General features: G+C 47.7%; 1 protein-coding gene across 1 annotated transcript in view; it reads left to right on the forward strand.

Annotated features, from left to right (window-relative positions):
• The window catches only part of LOC112246624 (protein HIRA), a 48,983-nt gene extending 35,808 nt beyond the window's left edge, over positions 1-13,175 (forward strand). Inside the window, 7 exon segments of the mRNA XM_042320273.1 lie at positions 616-777; positions 2,351-2,409; positions 8,738-8,843; positions 8,931-9,053; positions 10,653-10,816; positions 11,179-11,267; positions 12,235-13,175. Coding sequence (XP_042176207.1) covers positions 616-777; positions 2,351-2,409; positions 8,738-8,843; positions 8,931-9,053; positions 10,653-10,816; positions 11,179-11,267; positions 12,235-12,351 — 820 coding nt within the window. The 3' untranslated portion in view covers positions 12,352-13,175.
• Positions 13,176-16,349: the final 3,174 nt, after the last annotated feature.

Raw genomic sequence — 16,349 nt, forward strand, 5'->3', positions numbered from 1 at the left:
TGTTTAGCTCCAAGGAAGGGGTTAAATACCCAGGGGGAATATATATATATATGTCTTTCTTAGATCGCTCAGATATAGGACCTACACTTCAGAACAAACTTCTTTTCGATTTGTTTTGTTGTTTGGGGGGGGGGAATATCTATTGTTCCATGTAGTGAATCTGTTTTTCAATGTTTTTGTACGGGCTAATATCAGTAAGGTCAAAGAAACTAAATAAACATTTTCTTCAAATCATTTTTTGTCTGTTATTGTTATCCTTCAAGGGGTCTTAAAATTCTAAATCAAATAACAACATGATCCTTGGTATGACCTTCTTAAAAAAAATAACAATCCATATAGCTTACTAGAAACAAATGTTTGCTGATCTTATCTCAGATATAGGAGAGGCACTTGAGAACAGACTTCCTTTCGACGGGGGCTTCGACTGTAATGGGTTAACAAAGTAAACCATAACAATATGCCTGGGGCTGCTTCCGCTAATGCGGTTTGGAGTTGACTGGGCTGTTTTTATAGGGGGATTTAGCTTCCATTCCAACTGTGGTAATGAGCAACTGTTAAAGCTTTATTTACACCGTAGTAAACAAGGCGTGTCTCTCTCCTCCTCTCCTCTCCCAGTGATGTGGTGGCAGTGGCGTGCGAGGACCGCATGTTGTCTGTGTTTTCGGCGTGTGGCCGCCGCCTACTACCCGCCATCCTGCTGCCCGCGCCCATGTCTGCCCTGCACTGCTCAGGCTTCTACGTCATGGCCTTGACCGCCTGCGCCACCCTGTCTGTCTGGTGAGAGAGAGCCCCGTGACACACACACACGTATTGACGTGACAAAACCTATTGAGATGCACCATCTAGGCTGCTGCTCTGATGGGAAGTTTCCTCTAGGTGCTCTGGCCATGCTCTGGTCATGCTCTGGCCATGCTCTGGCCATGCTCTGGTCATGCTCTGGTCATGCTCTGGTCATGCTCTGGTCATGCTCTGGTCATGCTCTGGTCATGCTCTGCCCAGCATTTTTCACTTCCTTCATCACTGTTCTTTTAATTCAAACTATTGTTGTATTTATTCACCCCACCACCTCCCCCCTACCCCACTATCCCACCACCCCACTACCTACCCCACCCCACCACCCCACCCCACCATCCCCCACCCCACTACCCCACTACCCCACCACCCCACCACTAATGTGCAGAGGTGTTGAATATGAGTCAAACAAGAAATAGGTCACTACCTGTGTTAATTGATGACAAGACAACCAATGAGCCCACGCAGCAGCATCAGAGATGTTTGGGATTCTATATAGGCTGTTGTTTAAAAAAAGAGGAGTGCTAAAGTTGTCAATGAACTGTTAAGATGTGAGAGCAACAGGGTCACAGTTATAATTAAAGCATCTGATCATCAATGGATTAGAGATAAAAGCTGTTTGTTTTAACGCAGCGGCCACATAGCCTTATCACCTAGGTAGGCCACGTAGCCTTATCACCTAGGTAGGCCACGTAGCCTTATCACCTAGGTAGGCCACGTAGCCTTATCACCTAGGTAGGCCACATAGCCTTATCACCTAGGTAGGCCACATAGCCTTATCACCTAGGTAGGCCACATAGCCTTATCACCTAGGTAGGCCACATAGCCTTATCACCTAGGTAGGCCACAGCCTTATCACCTAGGTAGGCCACATAGCCTTATCACCTAGGTAGGCCACATAGCCTTATCACCTAGGTAGGCCACATAGCCTTATCACCTAGGTAGGCCACATAGCCTTATCACCTAGGTGAGCGATGAGTGTGGGATTTCCGACTGCTTAACACGACTCCCATACTCTGGTGTGCACTAGCGACGGCGATCACTCCTGACTCGCCACACCTTGTATTTTAGACTAGAGACAACCCTAGCCCCTTGACACTTTTAATTTGTGTGAAGTGTGAACATTTGACATTTTTTGGTTTAGCAGGTTCTCTTCTCCACAGAGACTTACTGGAGCAGTTAAGTGAATCGCACGTCGTCACCTTGTCACCTCTTCCGCTCGGGGATTCAAACCAGCTACCTTTCGGTTACTGGCTCAACGCTCTTAACGGCTAGGCTACCTACCGCAGCAATATGGTGATATCTCAGATTTGCTCTCTGATAGGCTAGGAAGAATGACACATTGCTTACACATATCAAATCCTGTCAGATCTCCTCAAGTGTCTAGGGTGTTTAGAGGCTAGGGGTTGTTTGTTTCTGGACAGGGCCAAACAATGAGTACATCATTGTAAATAAGAATTTTGTTCTTAACTGACTTGCCTAGTTAAATAAAATAAAAAAATTTAATGAAAAAGAATTGAGACGTGTTCTGTCTTCTCCACCTTGTTCTTCTCTACAGGGATGTCCAAAAACAGAGTGCCGTGGTGAAGAATGAATCTTTGCAGACCATTTTATCAGGTGAGAGGAGTTCTACTTCAAGCCTTTCAGACTGTCAGTACGGTTGAAAGTATGGATTATATCCCAGCGCAGGTTGAGTAACAACAACAGAGTCCTGCCGGTTACGTGACATCGTGGGGGGGTGGGGGGGTGCCTGCGGCTCATATACACGTCAGAACACTGTCTTATTACTTCTCCCAAAGTTAGCATAGCATATCACGCAAATGGACTGGTCCACTGCTCCTGTTTTTCAGTTTGCATCTTCCCAAGTCCCAGTATGGTAAACTAAACTCTGTGTGAGTTGTGTGTCCTGTCAGTCTGTGACCAACAGCCTGAGACCTGTGGATCAGAGCGTGAAATTCGCCCTCCAAGGCTGTGTGACAGCTCTCCCCAACCTATCCCTTTTATCTGGGGATTTCGGGCTTCCTTGTCTTGTGTTGATTTAACCCACCAGCTAGTGTGTGTGTTGGCCACCATACTCCGGTGCTAATCTTGTCAAGATATCCTCCACTGCTGTGCTCGTTATCAAGGCCACCGGGTACTAACGTTAGTCATCCTTCAACTACAGTCGTGCACAAAAGTTTTGAGAATGACACAAATATGAATTTCCACAAAGTTTGCTGCTTCAGTGTCTTTAGATAGTTTTGTCAGCTGTTACTATGGAATACTGAAGTATAATTAATTAATAAGCATTTCATAAGTGTCAAAGGATTTTATTGACAAATACATGAAGTTGATGCAAAGAGTCAATATTTGCAGTGTTGACCCTTCTTTTTCAAGACCTCTGCAATCCACCCTAGCATGCTGTCAATTAACTTCTGGGCCACATCCTGACTGATGGCAGCCCATTGTTGCATAATCAATGCTTGGAGTTTGTCAGAATTTGTGGGGATTAGTTTGTCCACCTGCCTCTTGAGGATTGACCACAAGTTCTCAATGGGATTAAGGTCTGGGGGGTTTCCTGGCCATGGACCCAAAATATCGATGTTTTGTTCCCCGAACCACTTAGTTATCACTTTTGCCTTATGGCAAGGTGCTCCATCATGCTGGAAATGGCATTGTTCGTCACCAAACTTTTCCTGGATGGTTGGGAGAAGTTGGTCTCGGAGGATGTGTTGGTACCATTCTTTATTCATGGCTGTGTTCTTAGGCAAAATTGTGAGTGGGCCCAGTCCCTTGGCTGAGAAGCAACCCCACACATGAATGGTCTCAGGATGCTTTAATGTTGGCATGACACAGGACTGATGGTAGCGCTCACCTTGTCTTCTCCGGACAAGCTTTTTTCCGAATGCCCCAAACAATCGGAAAGGGGATTCATCAGAGAAAATTACTTTACCCCCGTCCTCAGCAGTCCAATCCCTGTACCTTTTGCAGAATATCAGTCTGTCCACGATATTTTTCCTGGAGAGAAGTGGCTTCTTTGCTGCCCTTCTTGACACCAGGCCATCCTCAAAGTCTTCACCTCACTGTGCGTGCAGATACTCTCACACCTGCCTGCTGCCATTCCTGAGCAAGCTCTGTACTGGTGGTGCCACCGTGTGTTGTCAGCTTGCCTTACAAAATGACTGCCATTCGTGCGTATTTCGCATAAATAAGCATACATTTAAATATGTTACAGCTCATATTCCAGCCATGTTTACATCGCCTGTGTAACAGTATAACTTTAGACCGTCCCCTCGCCCATACCCGGGCGCGAACCAGGGACCCTCTGCACACATCAACAACAGTCACCCCTCAAAGCATCGTTACCCATCGCTCCACAAAAGCCACGGCCCTTGCAGAGCAAGGGGAACCACTACTTCAAGGTCTCAGAGCAAGTGACGTCACCGATTGAAACGCTATTTAGCACGCACGAATCCACCGCTAACTAAGCTAGCGTTTCACATCCGTTACGCCTGCCAGATTATTGTAGCTCTCTACCCTTTCTGTATATTGTGGTAGCTGTTGTAATACAGTCTTCGGTTACTATTATATTAGTTAATTTGATGAATCAGTGTATTGTATAAGAAATATTTATATTTTATGATTTATTTTGTTTACATTCTGAGCTCCGAGAACACAGAGAACACCGCATCTCCATGATGCTAGGTATGCATGGCTGCTCCTCTTGTGGAGCTGAACTACAGGTTAAAGACGGTCATGATCCGTTGGATCTGTCTGACCCCTGCGTTAACTGCACCATCCTGCCTGTGAAGGTGAGGGAAGTGAAGAGGGCCAGTTTTTCACAAATAATTTACCAGTGTTGTTCGCCAGGACCCACCCAGGGCCACCAAAAACAAAACCGATGTTTTGTAAAAGCCTCAAACAGAAGGCCGATTCCTTCTCTTCTAAGAAGGAGCTACTAAAAATGCTTTTGCGTTCCTTCAAGCCCCCGAGTCGGGCCCCCTCTCGCACACTGCCGTACAGGGGACGCAACAGAGGACTCCGATAGCTGAGATGATGATCTGCTGTCCACTTGGGCATCCAACCAGCACTGTAGTGACCAGGATGACGACACGCCCAACATGATGAGGGAGGTGCCAACCACTGTGGATCTATTCAGTCTCGATGCCAAAGGAGGAGGAGTTTTAAGGAAGATCTGCCTCACTATGCACAGTCCTGCGTGCTGCCTTAGCTAGGCTAGAGCTTGATGACCCTCAAGCAACAGCCCCCGCAGCTAACCCATTCTTTAAGAAGGCCCAGGCAGCGACACTGTTCAGTATGCCACCTTCAAATCAAATGTATTTATATAGCCCTTCGTACATCAGCTGTTATCTCAAAGTGCTGTACAGAAACCCAGCCTAAAACCCCAAACAGCAAGCAATGCAGGTGTAGAAGCACGGTGGCTAGGAAAAACTCCCTAGAAAGGCCAAGGCCTTCACCGTCTGTTCTTAAGGAGCTTCGGAGATGCTGGTCTGACCCGCGGGCCCTTGCCTACCACGGCAAGGTCAGTAGGACTTCTGCAACCTGAATGGCGCATCTCTTCAGGCGTTTGCGTTTATGAACAGAGAACAGACTGCTCTTCGGCCCGCGGCTGAGCGGAGAACCAGAGGGAGCAGTGGGATGTTTGCTATGAGGCGAACAGGTTCTCGTGCTGTTCCAAACCGCTGCCGTTCCCCCGCGACAAGAAGTCTACCACCTTGTTCAGAGTTCAAGAGCCCCCTGGGACACCTTAGCCCACACATGGCCAGAGGGCCTCCGACCCCCCGATCTTAGCAACACTGCACATGGTCTCTCAGGCTCAGCACAGGAGGGAGAGCCATGGCAGTTCCCTCACAGACAGGAGCTGCGTTCAGTTGGAATGCAGGTTATTGCATCCCAGCCCAGACCAACTACAGCTATGTGTGTGGCATCTGAAGTGCCCGACCCTCTACTGATCACCTGCGATCCTGCTATTCTCGGACGTAACTTCCTTTCAAGCATGCAGAGGAGCTCAGCGAAACGTGAGTGAGCTCTTTATGAGCCCGGTCTACCTACGATAGAAGGCAGATGACCTAGGTGCGACCTTATGGCTCAATCCAGCCTTTTTACCTAAGGGTTTTATCACCCCTTCACATCAATCAAGCCATCCTTTCCAGAATGCGGAGGATGAGTGAACTAATCTCCTGTGTCCATTCCTTTCCCTCATACGCTCTATGCAAACCTCGGAGCACTGCAGGAAGTCAGATCAGCTGTTTCTGTGCTTCGGTGGGAAGTCAAAAGGCCTTGCATTGTCCAAGCCTGGGGCTTTCACACTGGCTTGTGGATGTCATCACTCAGGCCTACAAGGGAGTAGGGCTCCCTGTCCCAGAAGGTGTGAGATGCCACTCGACCAGAAGTGTCACCACATCCTGGGCTACGCTGAGAGGCGTCCCCCTGAAATGAGATGTACGCAGCTGCTACCTGGTTGTCGCCCTGCGCGTTGTCAAGATTTTACAAGGTCGACGTCGCATCCTGCCACACCATGGGCTCTACCATTTTTCCAGTGGCACTGGTGCATTAATCAGAGTTTAGTGCTATTCCTCTGAGTTTAGTGCTATTCCTCTGAGTTTAGTGCTATTCCTCTGAGTTTAGTGCTATTCCTCTGAGTTTAGTGCTATTCCTCTGAGTTTAGTGCTATTCCTCTGAGGTTAGTGCTATTCCTCTGAGGTTAGTGCTATTCCTCTGAGGTTAGTGCTATTCCTCTGAGGTTAGTGCTATTCCTCTGAGGTTAGTGCTATTCCTCTGAGGTTAGTGCTATTCCTCTGAGGTTAGTGCTATTCCTCTGAGGTTAGTGCTATTCCTCGTGACCTTGTTGGTAGACGTCGTCCATACCTTCAACTGCACTGACGGTCTGAAAGGTGCATTAGTAACTTCTGTTCTACATTATAACTATGGTTCTATGAATACCTGGAAGACTGTCAGTACTTTCCTGTCACTCAATCTTTTGGGGTGAGAAGATTTTCTGAGACAGTGCGTGGTCTGACATACTTTTAAATATGAACCGTGGGGGGGGGCACGTCCTCCCACGCTGTCATGTCACCTGCTTGACTTTGTTATTATTACTCAAACCTGTGCAGAGCGCGTGGGATATAATCTATACTTTCAGCCCTACTGACGGTCTAAAATGTTTTTAAAGCTTAGTTTTTCTTCCCTGTATTCATCCTCTCCTGTCTCTCTTCCCTCGTATTCATCCTCTCCTGTCTCTCTTCCCTCGTATTCATCCTCTCCTGTCTCTCCTCCCTCGTATTCATCCTCTCCTGTCTCTCTTCCCTCGTATTCATCCTCTCCTGTCTCTCCTCCCTCGTATTCATCCTCTCCTGTCTCTCTTCCCTCGTATTCATCCTCTCCTGTCTCTCCTCCCTCGTATTCATCCTCTCCTGTCTCTCCTCCCTCGTATTCATCCTCTCCTGTCTCTCCTCCCTCGTATTCATCCTCTCCTGTCTCTCCTCCCTCGTATTCATCCTCTCCTGTCTCTCTTCCCTCGTATTCATCCTCTCCTGTCTCTCCTCCCTCGTATTCATCCTCTCCTGTCTCTCCTCCCTCGTATTCATCCTCTCCTGTCTCTCTTCCCTGTATTCATCCTCTCCTGTCTCTCCTCCCTCTCCTCTCCTTCTCCTCCCTATTCATCCTCTCCTGTCTCTCTTCCCTGTATTCATCCTCTCCTGTCTCTCCTCCCTCGTATTCATCCTCTCCTGTCTCTCCTCCCTCGTATTCATCCTCTCCTGTCTCTCTTCCCTCGTATTCATTCTCCTCTCCCTGTATTCATCTCTCCTCCCTCGTATTCATCCTCTCCTGTCTCTCCTCCCTCGTATTCATCCTCTCCTGTCTCTCTTCCCTCGTATTCATCCTCTCCTGTCTCTCCTCCCTCGTATTCATCCTCTCCTGTCTCTCCTCCCTCGTATTCATCCTCTCCTGTCTCTCTTCCCTGTATTCATCCTCTCCTGTCTCTCCTCCCTCGTATTCATCCTCTCCTGTCTCTCCTCCCTCGTATTCATCCTCTCCTGTCTCTCCTCCCTCGTATTCATCCTCTCCTGTCTCTCCTCCCTCGTATTCATCCTCTCCTGTCTCTCTTCCCTGTATTCATCCTCTCCTGTCTCTCCTCCCTCGTATTCATCCTCTCCTGTCTCTCCTCCCTCGTATTCATCCTCTCCTGTCTCTCCTCCCTCGTATTCATCCTCTCCTGTCTCTCCTCCCTCATATTCATCCTCTCCTGTCTCCTCCTCTCTCATCCTCGTATTCATCCTCTCCTGTCTCTCTTCCCTCGTATTCATCCTCTCCTGTCTCTCCTCCCTCGTATTCATCCTCTCCTGTCTCTCCTCCCTCGTATTCATCCTCTCCTGTCTCTCTTCCCTGTATTCATCCTCTCCTGTCTCTCTTCCCTCGTATTCATCCTCTCCTGTCTCTCTTCCCTGTATTCATCCTCTCCTGTCTCTCCTCCCTCGTATTCATCCTCTCCTGTCTCTCCTCCCTCGTATTCATCCTCTCCTGTCTCTCCTCCCTCGTATTCATCCTCTCCTGTCTCTCCTCCCTCGTATTCATCCTCTCCTGTCTCTCCTCCCTCCCGTATTCATCCTCTCCTGTCTCTCCTCCCTCGTATTCCCTCCTGTATTCATCCTCTCCTGTCTCTCCTCCCTCGTATTCATCCTCTCCTGTCTCTCCTCCCTCGTATTCATTCATCCTCTCCTGTCTCTCTTCCCTGTATTCATCCTCTCCTGTCTCTCCTCCCTCGTATTCATCCTCTCCTGTCTCTCCTCCCTCGTATTCATCCTCTCCTGTCTCTCTTCCCTCGTATTCATCCTCTCCTGTCTCTCCTCCCTCGTATTCATCCTCTCCTGTCTCTCCTCCCTCGTATTCATCCTCTCCTGTCTCTCTTCCCTCGTATTCATCCTCTCCTTGTCTCCTCTCCTAGGCACAGAATGCACTGTGTCCCAGTCTTTACTGACACAGCAGGGGGTCCCAGTCATTGGTCTCTCCAATGGGAAGTCCTACTGCTTCAACTCCTCCCTGGAGACATGGTAAGACACACACACACATACTTTAAAGAAATCATGAAAGTCACACATATTCTATATTACCCTTGTAATTATCTTGTGGTGTGTCAGGAACCTAATAGCAGATAAACAGGACTCCCTGGTGCAGTGTGCCGACTTCAAGAACTGCATCTCCTCCCAGGATGCACCCGTGTCACAGGGACCCCTGGCTCTCACACAGGGACACAACCTCAAGTGAGTCTTGACTGTTAACGATGATCTAGGATCAACTTATCATAACCTTATCCATTAGTGGGGACAATGCTAAACTGACCCAGGATCAGAGTGTAGGGAAACATCTTCCTACACAGACTGATACTCACCACATTTACTCATGATTAAGACCAGGGCTGAAGGTCTCTGATTAAGAGCTGAACGGTTCAGATGGAGATGTCATGTTAATGGTGAACAGCAGGGTCGTGTTCAGAAACCAGACTAAAACAGGGGGAGGTACTATCCGAACTCATCCAATAAGAAAAAGCTTGTTTTTCCTTTTCTGTCTCAAAATGTTCTCAGACATTTTCACATGTTGTGTCATATTGACAGTAATCTGTAGACTGCAGTTACTGCAGGAACGGTATCACACAAAACGATCATGAGCATAGCCTCGCTGCACGCCACGCCCACTGCCTTTGAAGACTGCACGCCACACGCCCACTGCCGTTGAAGGCTGCACGCCACGCGCCCACTGCCGTTGAAGGCTGCACGCCACGCCCACTGCCGTTGAAGGCTGCACGCCACGCCCACTGCCGTTGAAGGCTGCACGCCACGCGCCCACTGCCGTTGAAGGCTGCACGCCACGCGCCCACTGCCGTTGAAGGCTGCACGCCACGCGCCCACTGCCGTTGAAGGCTGCACGCCACGCCCACTGCCGTTGAAGGCTGCACGCCACGCGCCCACTGCCGTTGAAGGCTGCACGCCACGCGCCCACTGCCGTTGAAGGCTGCACGCCACGCCCACTGCCTTTGAAGGCTGCACGCCACGCGCCCACTGCCGTTGAAGGCTGCACGCCACGCGCCCACTGCCTTTGAAGGCTGCACGCCACGCCCACTGCCGTTGAAGGCTGCACGCCACGCCCACTGCCGTTGAAGGCTGCACGCCACGCCCATTTGAACAGACATTTGAACAGATATTAAATAGCGGCCACTAGTTAACTAGTGCTGTTTATTTCAATGGGCAAGCGAGAAGTAGACTGTAATTGATCACCATGTCAACTAGCGCTATACTGTATGGAGGTGTTGTGTTGACCTGAGGTGTTCCCCACTGTCGTCTCCAGCGATAACATGGCCAAACGTTTTCCTCCAAGGTTTAGCCATGTTCATGACGTTGGTCACTATTTGGAAGTCACGGGATACAGTCTACTCGGTGGAGAGTGCACGTTTGGTGTTTCACAACGTAGCTACACTGTGACCTTCGACCCTACACTGCCCCCCCCCCCGCGTCTGCCGAGCACTGCTATCCAGCAGTTCTGTTAATGTTCCGACGAGGGAAGTAGCTAGTTAGTGTCGTCAAGGTGACTGTTAATGTTCCGACGAGGGAAGTAGCTAGTTAGTGTCGTCAAGGTGACTGTTAATGTTCCGACGAGGGAAGTAGCTAGTTAGTGTCGTCAAGGTGACTGTTAATGCACAGATACAGTCGTTGCTTGGTTGTAGTGATTTTTACACCGTAAATGTGCAAGTAGACTGTGGCATTAACTTTCTACCCAAAAATGATGAAACTACGTTAATCCAGAAAACTTTGCCAAACCTTTTCCTATTTTTCCGATGTTTTAATGTGGTTGTTTTCCTCTCCCAGTGCGGGTCGCCTGGCCTCCAGACTGTCGTCCACCCCACACCACCTGCAGCATGGCATGACCCTGGTTTTCCTGGAGAACCAGCTGGCCTCAGCCCTCACCCTGCGCTCCAGCACAGAGTACCACTACTGGCTGCTCATCTATGCACGCTTCCTGGTCACTGAGGGTGAGCTCAGACTGTGTCCCACATGACAACCTATGCCCTTCTACTTTAGACCAGGGCCCATAGAGGAAGTGGATGGAATGCAAGTGTGGCAAAATTAACTGAAATCAACTCCGTTATTTGGTCATGTGATTTGGCAGTTTATTTTTTAACATGCACACATGTCCCTTCCATTGATTGTTAGCTGGTAGTGGCCAAAGTAAGTTAAAGATTGTAGTAGCTGAAAAATGAACCATGGATTATAGTCTCTCATGGCCCATAGACTCGTTTCAGGATGAGAAAACCATCTAAGTTGTAAAATCCGGAACTTTCCTTTTACTTTACGTTTATTTCTTGCTGTCTAACCTTTGTGTTTGGTCCGGCAGGCTCTGATTATCGGCTACGTGAGCTCTGTAAAGACTTACTGGGACCAGTGCACAAGTCTGCCGGCAGTGCCTGGGAGCCGACAACCCTGGTAGGTGCCTAGAAGGCAGCACATGGTGCCTAGAAGGCAGCACATGGTGCCTAGAAGGCAGCACATGGTGCCTACAAGGCAGCACGGCTAGGACCGAATGAATCTTGCCCCCGGGCTCAATTGCTACAGCATTTAGCCTGCGTTTAAACAAGCTGCCCAATTAAGTATTTTTTTTAAATATATTTTTTGACTAATTGGTATTTTTGACCAATCAGGTCAGCTCTTACCAGTAATTGGACAGAAGAACAGAATGGGGCTTCCTGTGAAAACACAAGCATAGATCCTGTAAATACTTAGCAACAGAATTGGATTTAAAACAGGTGTGGCTGAAATGTGAGACAGCCACCTTCAGCTGTTTTTAATCATCCTGCGAGTACTCTAAAATCATTTTAATGAGAGTACTCGAACAGTGAAATCATTTTAATGAGAGTACTCGAACAGTGAAATAATTTTAATGAGAGTACTCGGAACAGTGAAATCATTTAATGAGAGTACTCGAACAGTGAAATCATTTTATTGAGAGTACTCGAACAGTGAAATAATTTTAATGAGAGTACTCGGAACAGTGAAATCATTTTAATGAGAGTACTCGAACAGTGAAATCATTTTAATGAGAGTACTCGGAACAGTGAAATCATTTAATGAGAGTACTCGAACAGTGAAATCATTTTATTGAGAGTACTCGAACAGTGAAATCATTTTAATGAGAGTACTCGAACAGTGAAATCATTTCAAATACCCGTCCCTAATCCCAAATGAAATAGCAATGATAATTGAGAGAACAGTGATTTATGGGATTGGGTCAATCCCAGAGAGGGTCCCTAACAGCGTTGGTTACAGGAACACTCCTCGTGATGGGAGGTCGAGGCTCAATTAGAATAGGAGTTCCAGTAATGAGCTCCAATCCAAACACAGTGAAATGATCATGTGGTGTGACTTGCCCTTTGACCTGTATGTCTGTCCCCAGGGCCTGCGGAAGAGGGACCTCTTGAGAGAGCTGCTGCCTGTCATAGGACAGAATTTGCGTTTCCAGAGGCTCTTCACAGAGTACCAGGACCAGCTGGAGCTGCTCGGCAACAAATAGCACTTCTCAAGTAACTCACTTACTAACCCCACTATCCTATCCAGCCCAGCTCCACCCTGGCTGCTGACCGACAATTCTCTCCTCCAGCTCTGGCTCTATCCAGGCCTCGCTCCGCTCTGCTCCGTCTAACCAAGCCTGAAGGAAGCTCTCTGTCCCTGGGTGGAGAACCACTGGCACCCGGGTTGCAGAATGCTGAAAACAGCACTGAATAATGACTGATTATGCATTGTCACCAAGTATCCATTAATAATTGATTGATTTAATTATGTTGATAACGACAATGATAATTATGTTGGAACTGTTTTCGACGAATGAAATCCGAGCCCTGCTAGAACTGTCAGGAGGATTCTCTTTCTGGGAAGATGGAGAAAAGCATATACCTGGTTTTGGATGGGTCACTAGAAGCACAACAGTCCAAACCCCCTTAACCTCCACTGACTCCCTCACCAGACCCCTGCTATGTGTGGCTGCTGCCCACCAAGCCTGGCTATGGGTCGCACCTGTCCTCTCCTGCCCTGGGGTGCAACTATACAGGGTCATCTGGGGTCACATGCTTAAGGGTCAATGTAATGAAAAAAGAAAAGCTACTGTAGGATAGAGGAGCTGTGTTCTACCATGAATCACCCTCTTCTGAGCTTAACCCCTCTCCTATCTTTACAGAATGTGTACAGACTCTTTTCTGTTAGTCATTTTTAAATGTTTGTACAAGGCAACTTCTTTTCCATTTTCTAAAAAAAAAGAAAATAAATGAGAGAAAAATAATAAACAGGCAACACTTGTGTTTTGAAATTAAATAAAACAATCAACCAATGCTGTTTGGCGAATCTTCTTGTCCACGGTTGTTTCTGTCTCCTACCTGTCTGGAGCCTCGGGCCTGGCCTGTCTGGATAAATGAATGCTGATCTATTCAGGATGACATGGTTGTTTTTCTTTCAATAAACTAGTTAGTTAGCAGAGTAAGGATGTGTGCCAATAAACTATCCTAATGTGTGCACATGATCACTTCCTTTCATGGATTAGAATGGAAATGACTAGTATAAGTGATGTGTTGGAAACTCCACCTAGCCCGTGCCTTCATCAATCCAATGACTTTAGATTTGGGGGAGATACAGAACGAGCGCAGGGAATATTATTGAGGGGGAAATGAGGACTTGGCTGTTGTTCCATAGTTGACCACAGGGGGGTAGTAGAGACCCGCAGTACACGGTTCAGAGCATTGTAGAGACCCACAGTACACGGTTCAGAGCATTGTAGAGACCCACAGTACACGGGTCAGAGCATTGTAGAGACCCACAGTACACGGTTCAGAGCATTGTAGAGACCCACAGTACACGGTTCAGAGCATTGTAGAGACCCACAGTACACGGGTCAGAGCATTGTAGTAGAGACCCACAGTACACGGGTCAGAGCGTTGTAGTAGAGACCCACAGCACACGGTTCAGAGCGTTGTAGTAGAGACCCACAGTACATGGTTCAGAGCATTGTAGAGACCCACAGTACACGGGTCAGAGTGTTGTAGTAGAGACCCACAGTACACGGGTCAGAGCGTTGTAGTAGAGACCCACAGTACACGGGTCAGAGCGTTGTAGTAGAGACCCACAGTAAGCGGTTCAGAATGTTGTAGAGACCCACAGTACACGGTTCAGAGCATTGTAGAGACCCACAGTACACGGTTCAGAGCATTGTCAGAGTAGAGACCCACAGTACACGGTTCAGAACGTTGTAGAGACCCACAGTACACGGGTCAGAACATTGTAGAGACCCACAGTACACGGTTCAGAACATTGTAGAGACCCACAGTACACGGGTCAGAACATTGTAGAGACCCACAGTACACGGGTCAGAACATTGTAGTAGAGACCCACAGTAAGCGGTTCAGAACGTTGTAGTAGAGACCCACAGTAAGCGGTTCAGAACGTTGTAGTAGAGACCCACAGTAAGCGGTTCAGAACGTTGTAGTAGAGACCCACAGTACATGGGTCAGAGTGTTGTAGAGACCCACAGTACACGGGTCAGAGCATTGCCAGGCACCACAAAGGGAAGGTCTTCATGACAAGGTCAGTCAGCACCTGTCCAATATGTTCAGTGTGTGGACAGCATGCTGTTTGTGACTGGCATTCTGTAAATAATTCATGCCATTCACTGAAACATGCCCAAAATAGCCATCTGCAGAAATTAGCCAAATACTGCTTCCCTTGAGGAATATCAATGACACACAGCTTGTGCCACAAATGACACCCTATTCCATACATAGGGCTCTGGTCAAAAGTAGTGCACTATATCAGGTAAAGGATCCCATTTGGGACACAGACAGCAATCAAACAGCCGGAATAGAGAGAATGCTAATCTCTAATGCTGATTAACCCAGCAAGGGTTTCCCCTTCCTGCCACGGGGTTAGTGGTGATTCTAAAAGGTTTTGCAACAGAAATCAGCATTTCTTATTGAGGCCTGTTTGCTTAAGTTTGGTTCCTAGTCAATACACCCTTTTTAGTATTTTATCCTTGTCTCAGGTTGGTGACAGTGGTCCTTCCTTTCATCTTTATTTAACTAGGCAAGTCAGTTGAGAACAAATTTTTATTTTCAATGACAGCCTAGGAACAGTGGGTTAACTGCCAGAATGACAATTTTGTACCTTGTCAGCTCGGGGGTTTGAACTTGCAACCTTCCGGTTACTAGTCCAACGCTCTAACCACTAGGCTACCCTGCCGCCTCTACACTCTAACCACTAGGCTACCCTGCCGCCTCTACACTCTAACCACCAGGGTACCCTGCCGCCTCTACACTCTAACCACCAGGCTACCATGCCTTCCTCCATCATGGGAAGGTCACAACAGGAACAGCTGGCTCAAAGTAACAAGTAACCATGTTCCTTCCTTCCCAGCACCACAGGACTAACACCTGAGAATCATCCACCCAGTAGATTTAAGGCCCCCTAGACCTACACACTCAGCATCGTCTACCTTTTGACTTGTGAATCCTATTCACTTGAATGATTGAATCAGAAGTTTTAGAAAGACAACCTCGGGCATCCAGATGACGTCTCTTTCTCCCAATAACATTCCCCTCCACTGAGGACGCTTCAACGTTTTACCGTCTGAGTAGTTCACTCCACACAGTGGGTTTCACCTCATTATGTACCGGGGGTGTTTAGACAACTTTGTCCCAAATAGCACCCTATTCCCTATGTAGTGCACTACTTTAGACCAAGGGGGTTTGATGAAAAAGTAATGTATTGTAAAGGGAATAGGATGCCATTTGGGATAGAATCCTCACTGAGATGTTCTTTCAGCACTGATGGGCTAACACACGGGCCCATTAACAACCCTGTCTGACTATAGACACATTTTAGAACGAGAGGTGTGAATGGCAGTTTGAAAAGAGGCCACAGAGAACTCTTCAAAGTACTGTAAGGACTGGAGAAAAGGGTTACGTAGTGGTACCCCTGCTAGGGTGTACCATGTGGGATGTCCCAAGGCTTTTTGCAGAGCAGAACATTCACACACCTGAGATCTCTCCCCGAGCCACTTTCACCACACTTTTTTTTTTTTTTTAACATGCAGAATTTTTGTGTTTTTCCAAACTAAAGTTGTTGAAGTCCTTGATCGACTTATGTCAAGGGGGCGAGTTGTGGTGCATAGCCCACGGATGTGGAATCAAGAAGCAAAAGGGATGGAATCAGTAGAATTATGGCAGCTACACTGAGGGAGCAAATTGGCTTAGTTTTACTGACTGTGTGTTGTTCAAATATGTACAGTATCTTGGCATTTCTCACTATTGGAACAAGATACTTGCTGTACCCCACTGGCCCGCTGGTAGATCCAATAGAACTGTCTCCCTCTCCGTTTTAATATGCATGGGCGGATACCGGAGGCTATAGATTACTGGGGAATAATTTGGACTGCTTTTCCTCATGTTGAGTGTGAGTTATCATCACACTGCTTGTTATCTTTAACTGCCTTCGGCACGGTAAGTTTACTTCATACCCATGTACTCTGTC

This window comes from Oncorhynchus tshawytscha, linkage group LG04, assembly GCF_018296145.1.
Source record: "Oncorhynchus tshawytscha isolate Ot180627B linkage group LG04, Otsh_v2.0, whole genome shotgun sequence".
In the NCBI taxonomy this organism is placed as follows: Eukaryota; Metazoa; Chordata; class Actinopteri; order Salmoniformes; family Salmonidae; genus Oncorhynchus; species Oncorhynchus tshawytscha.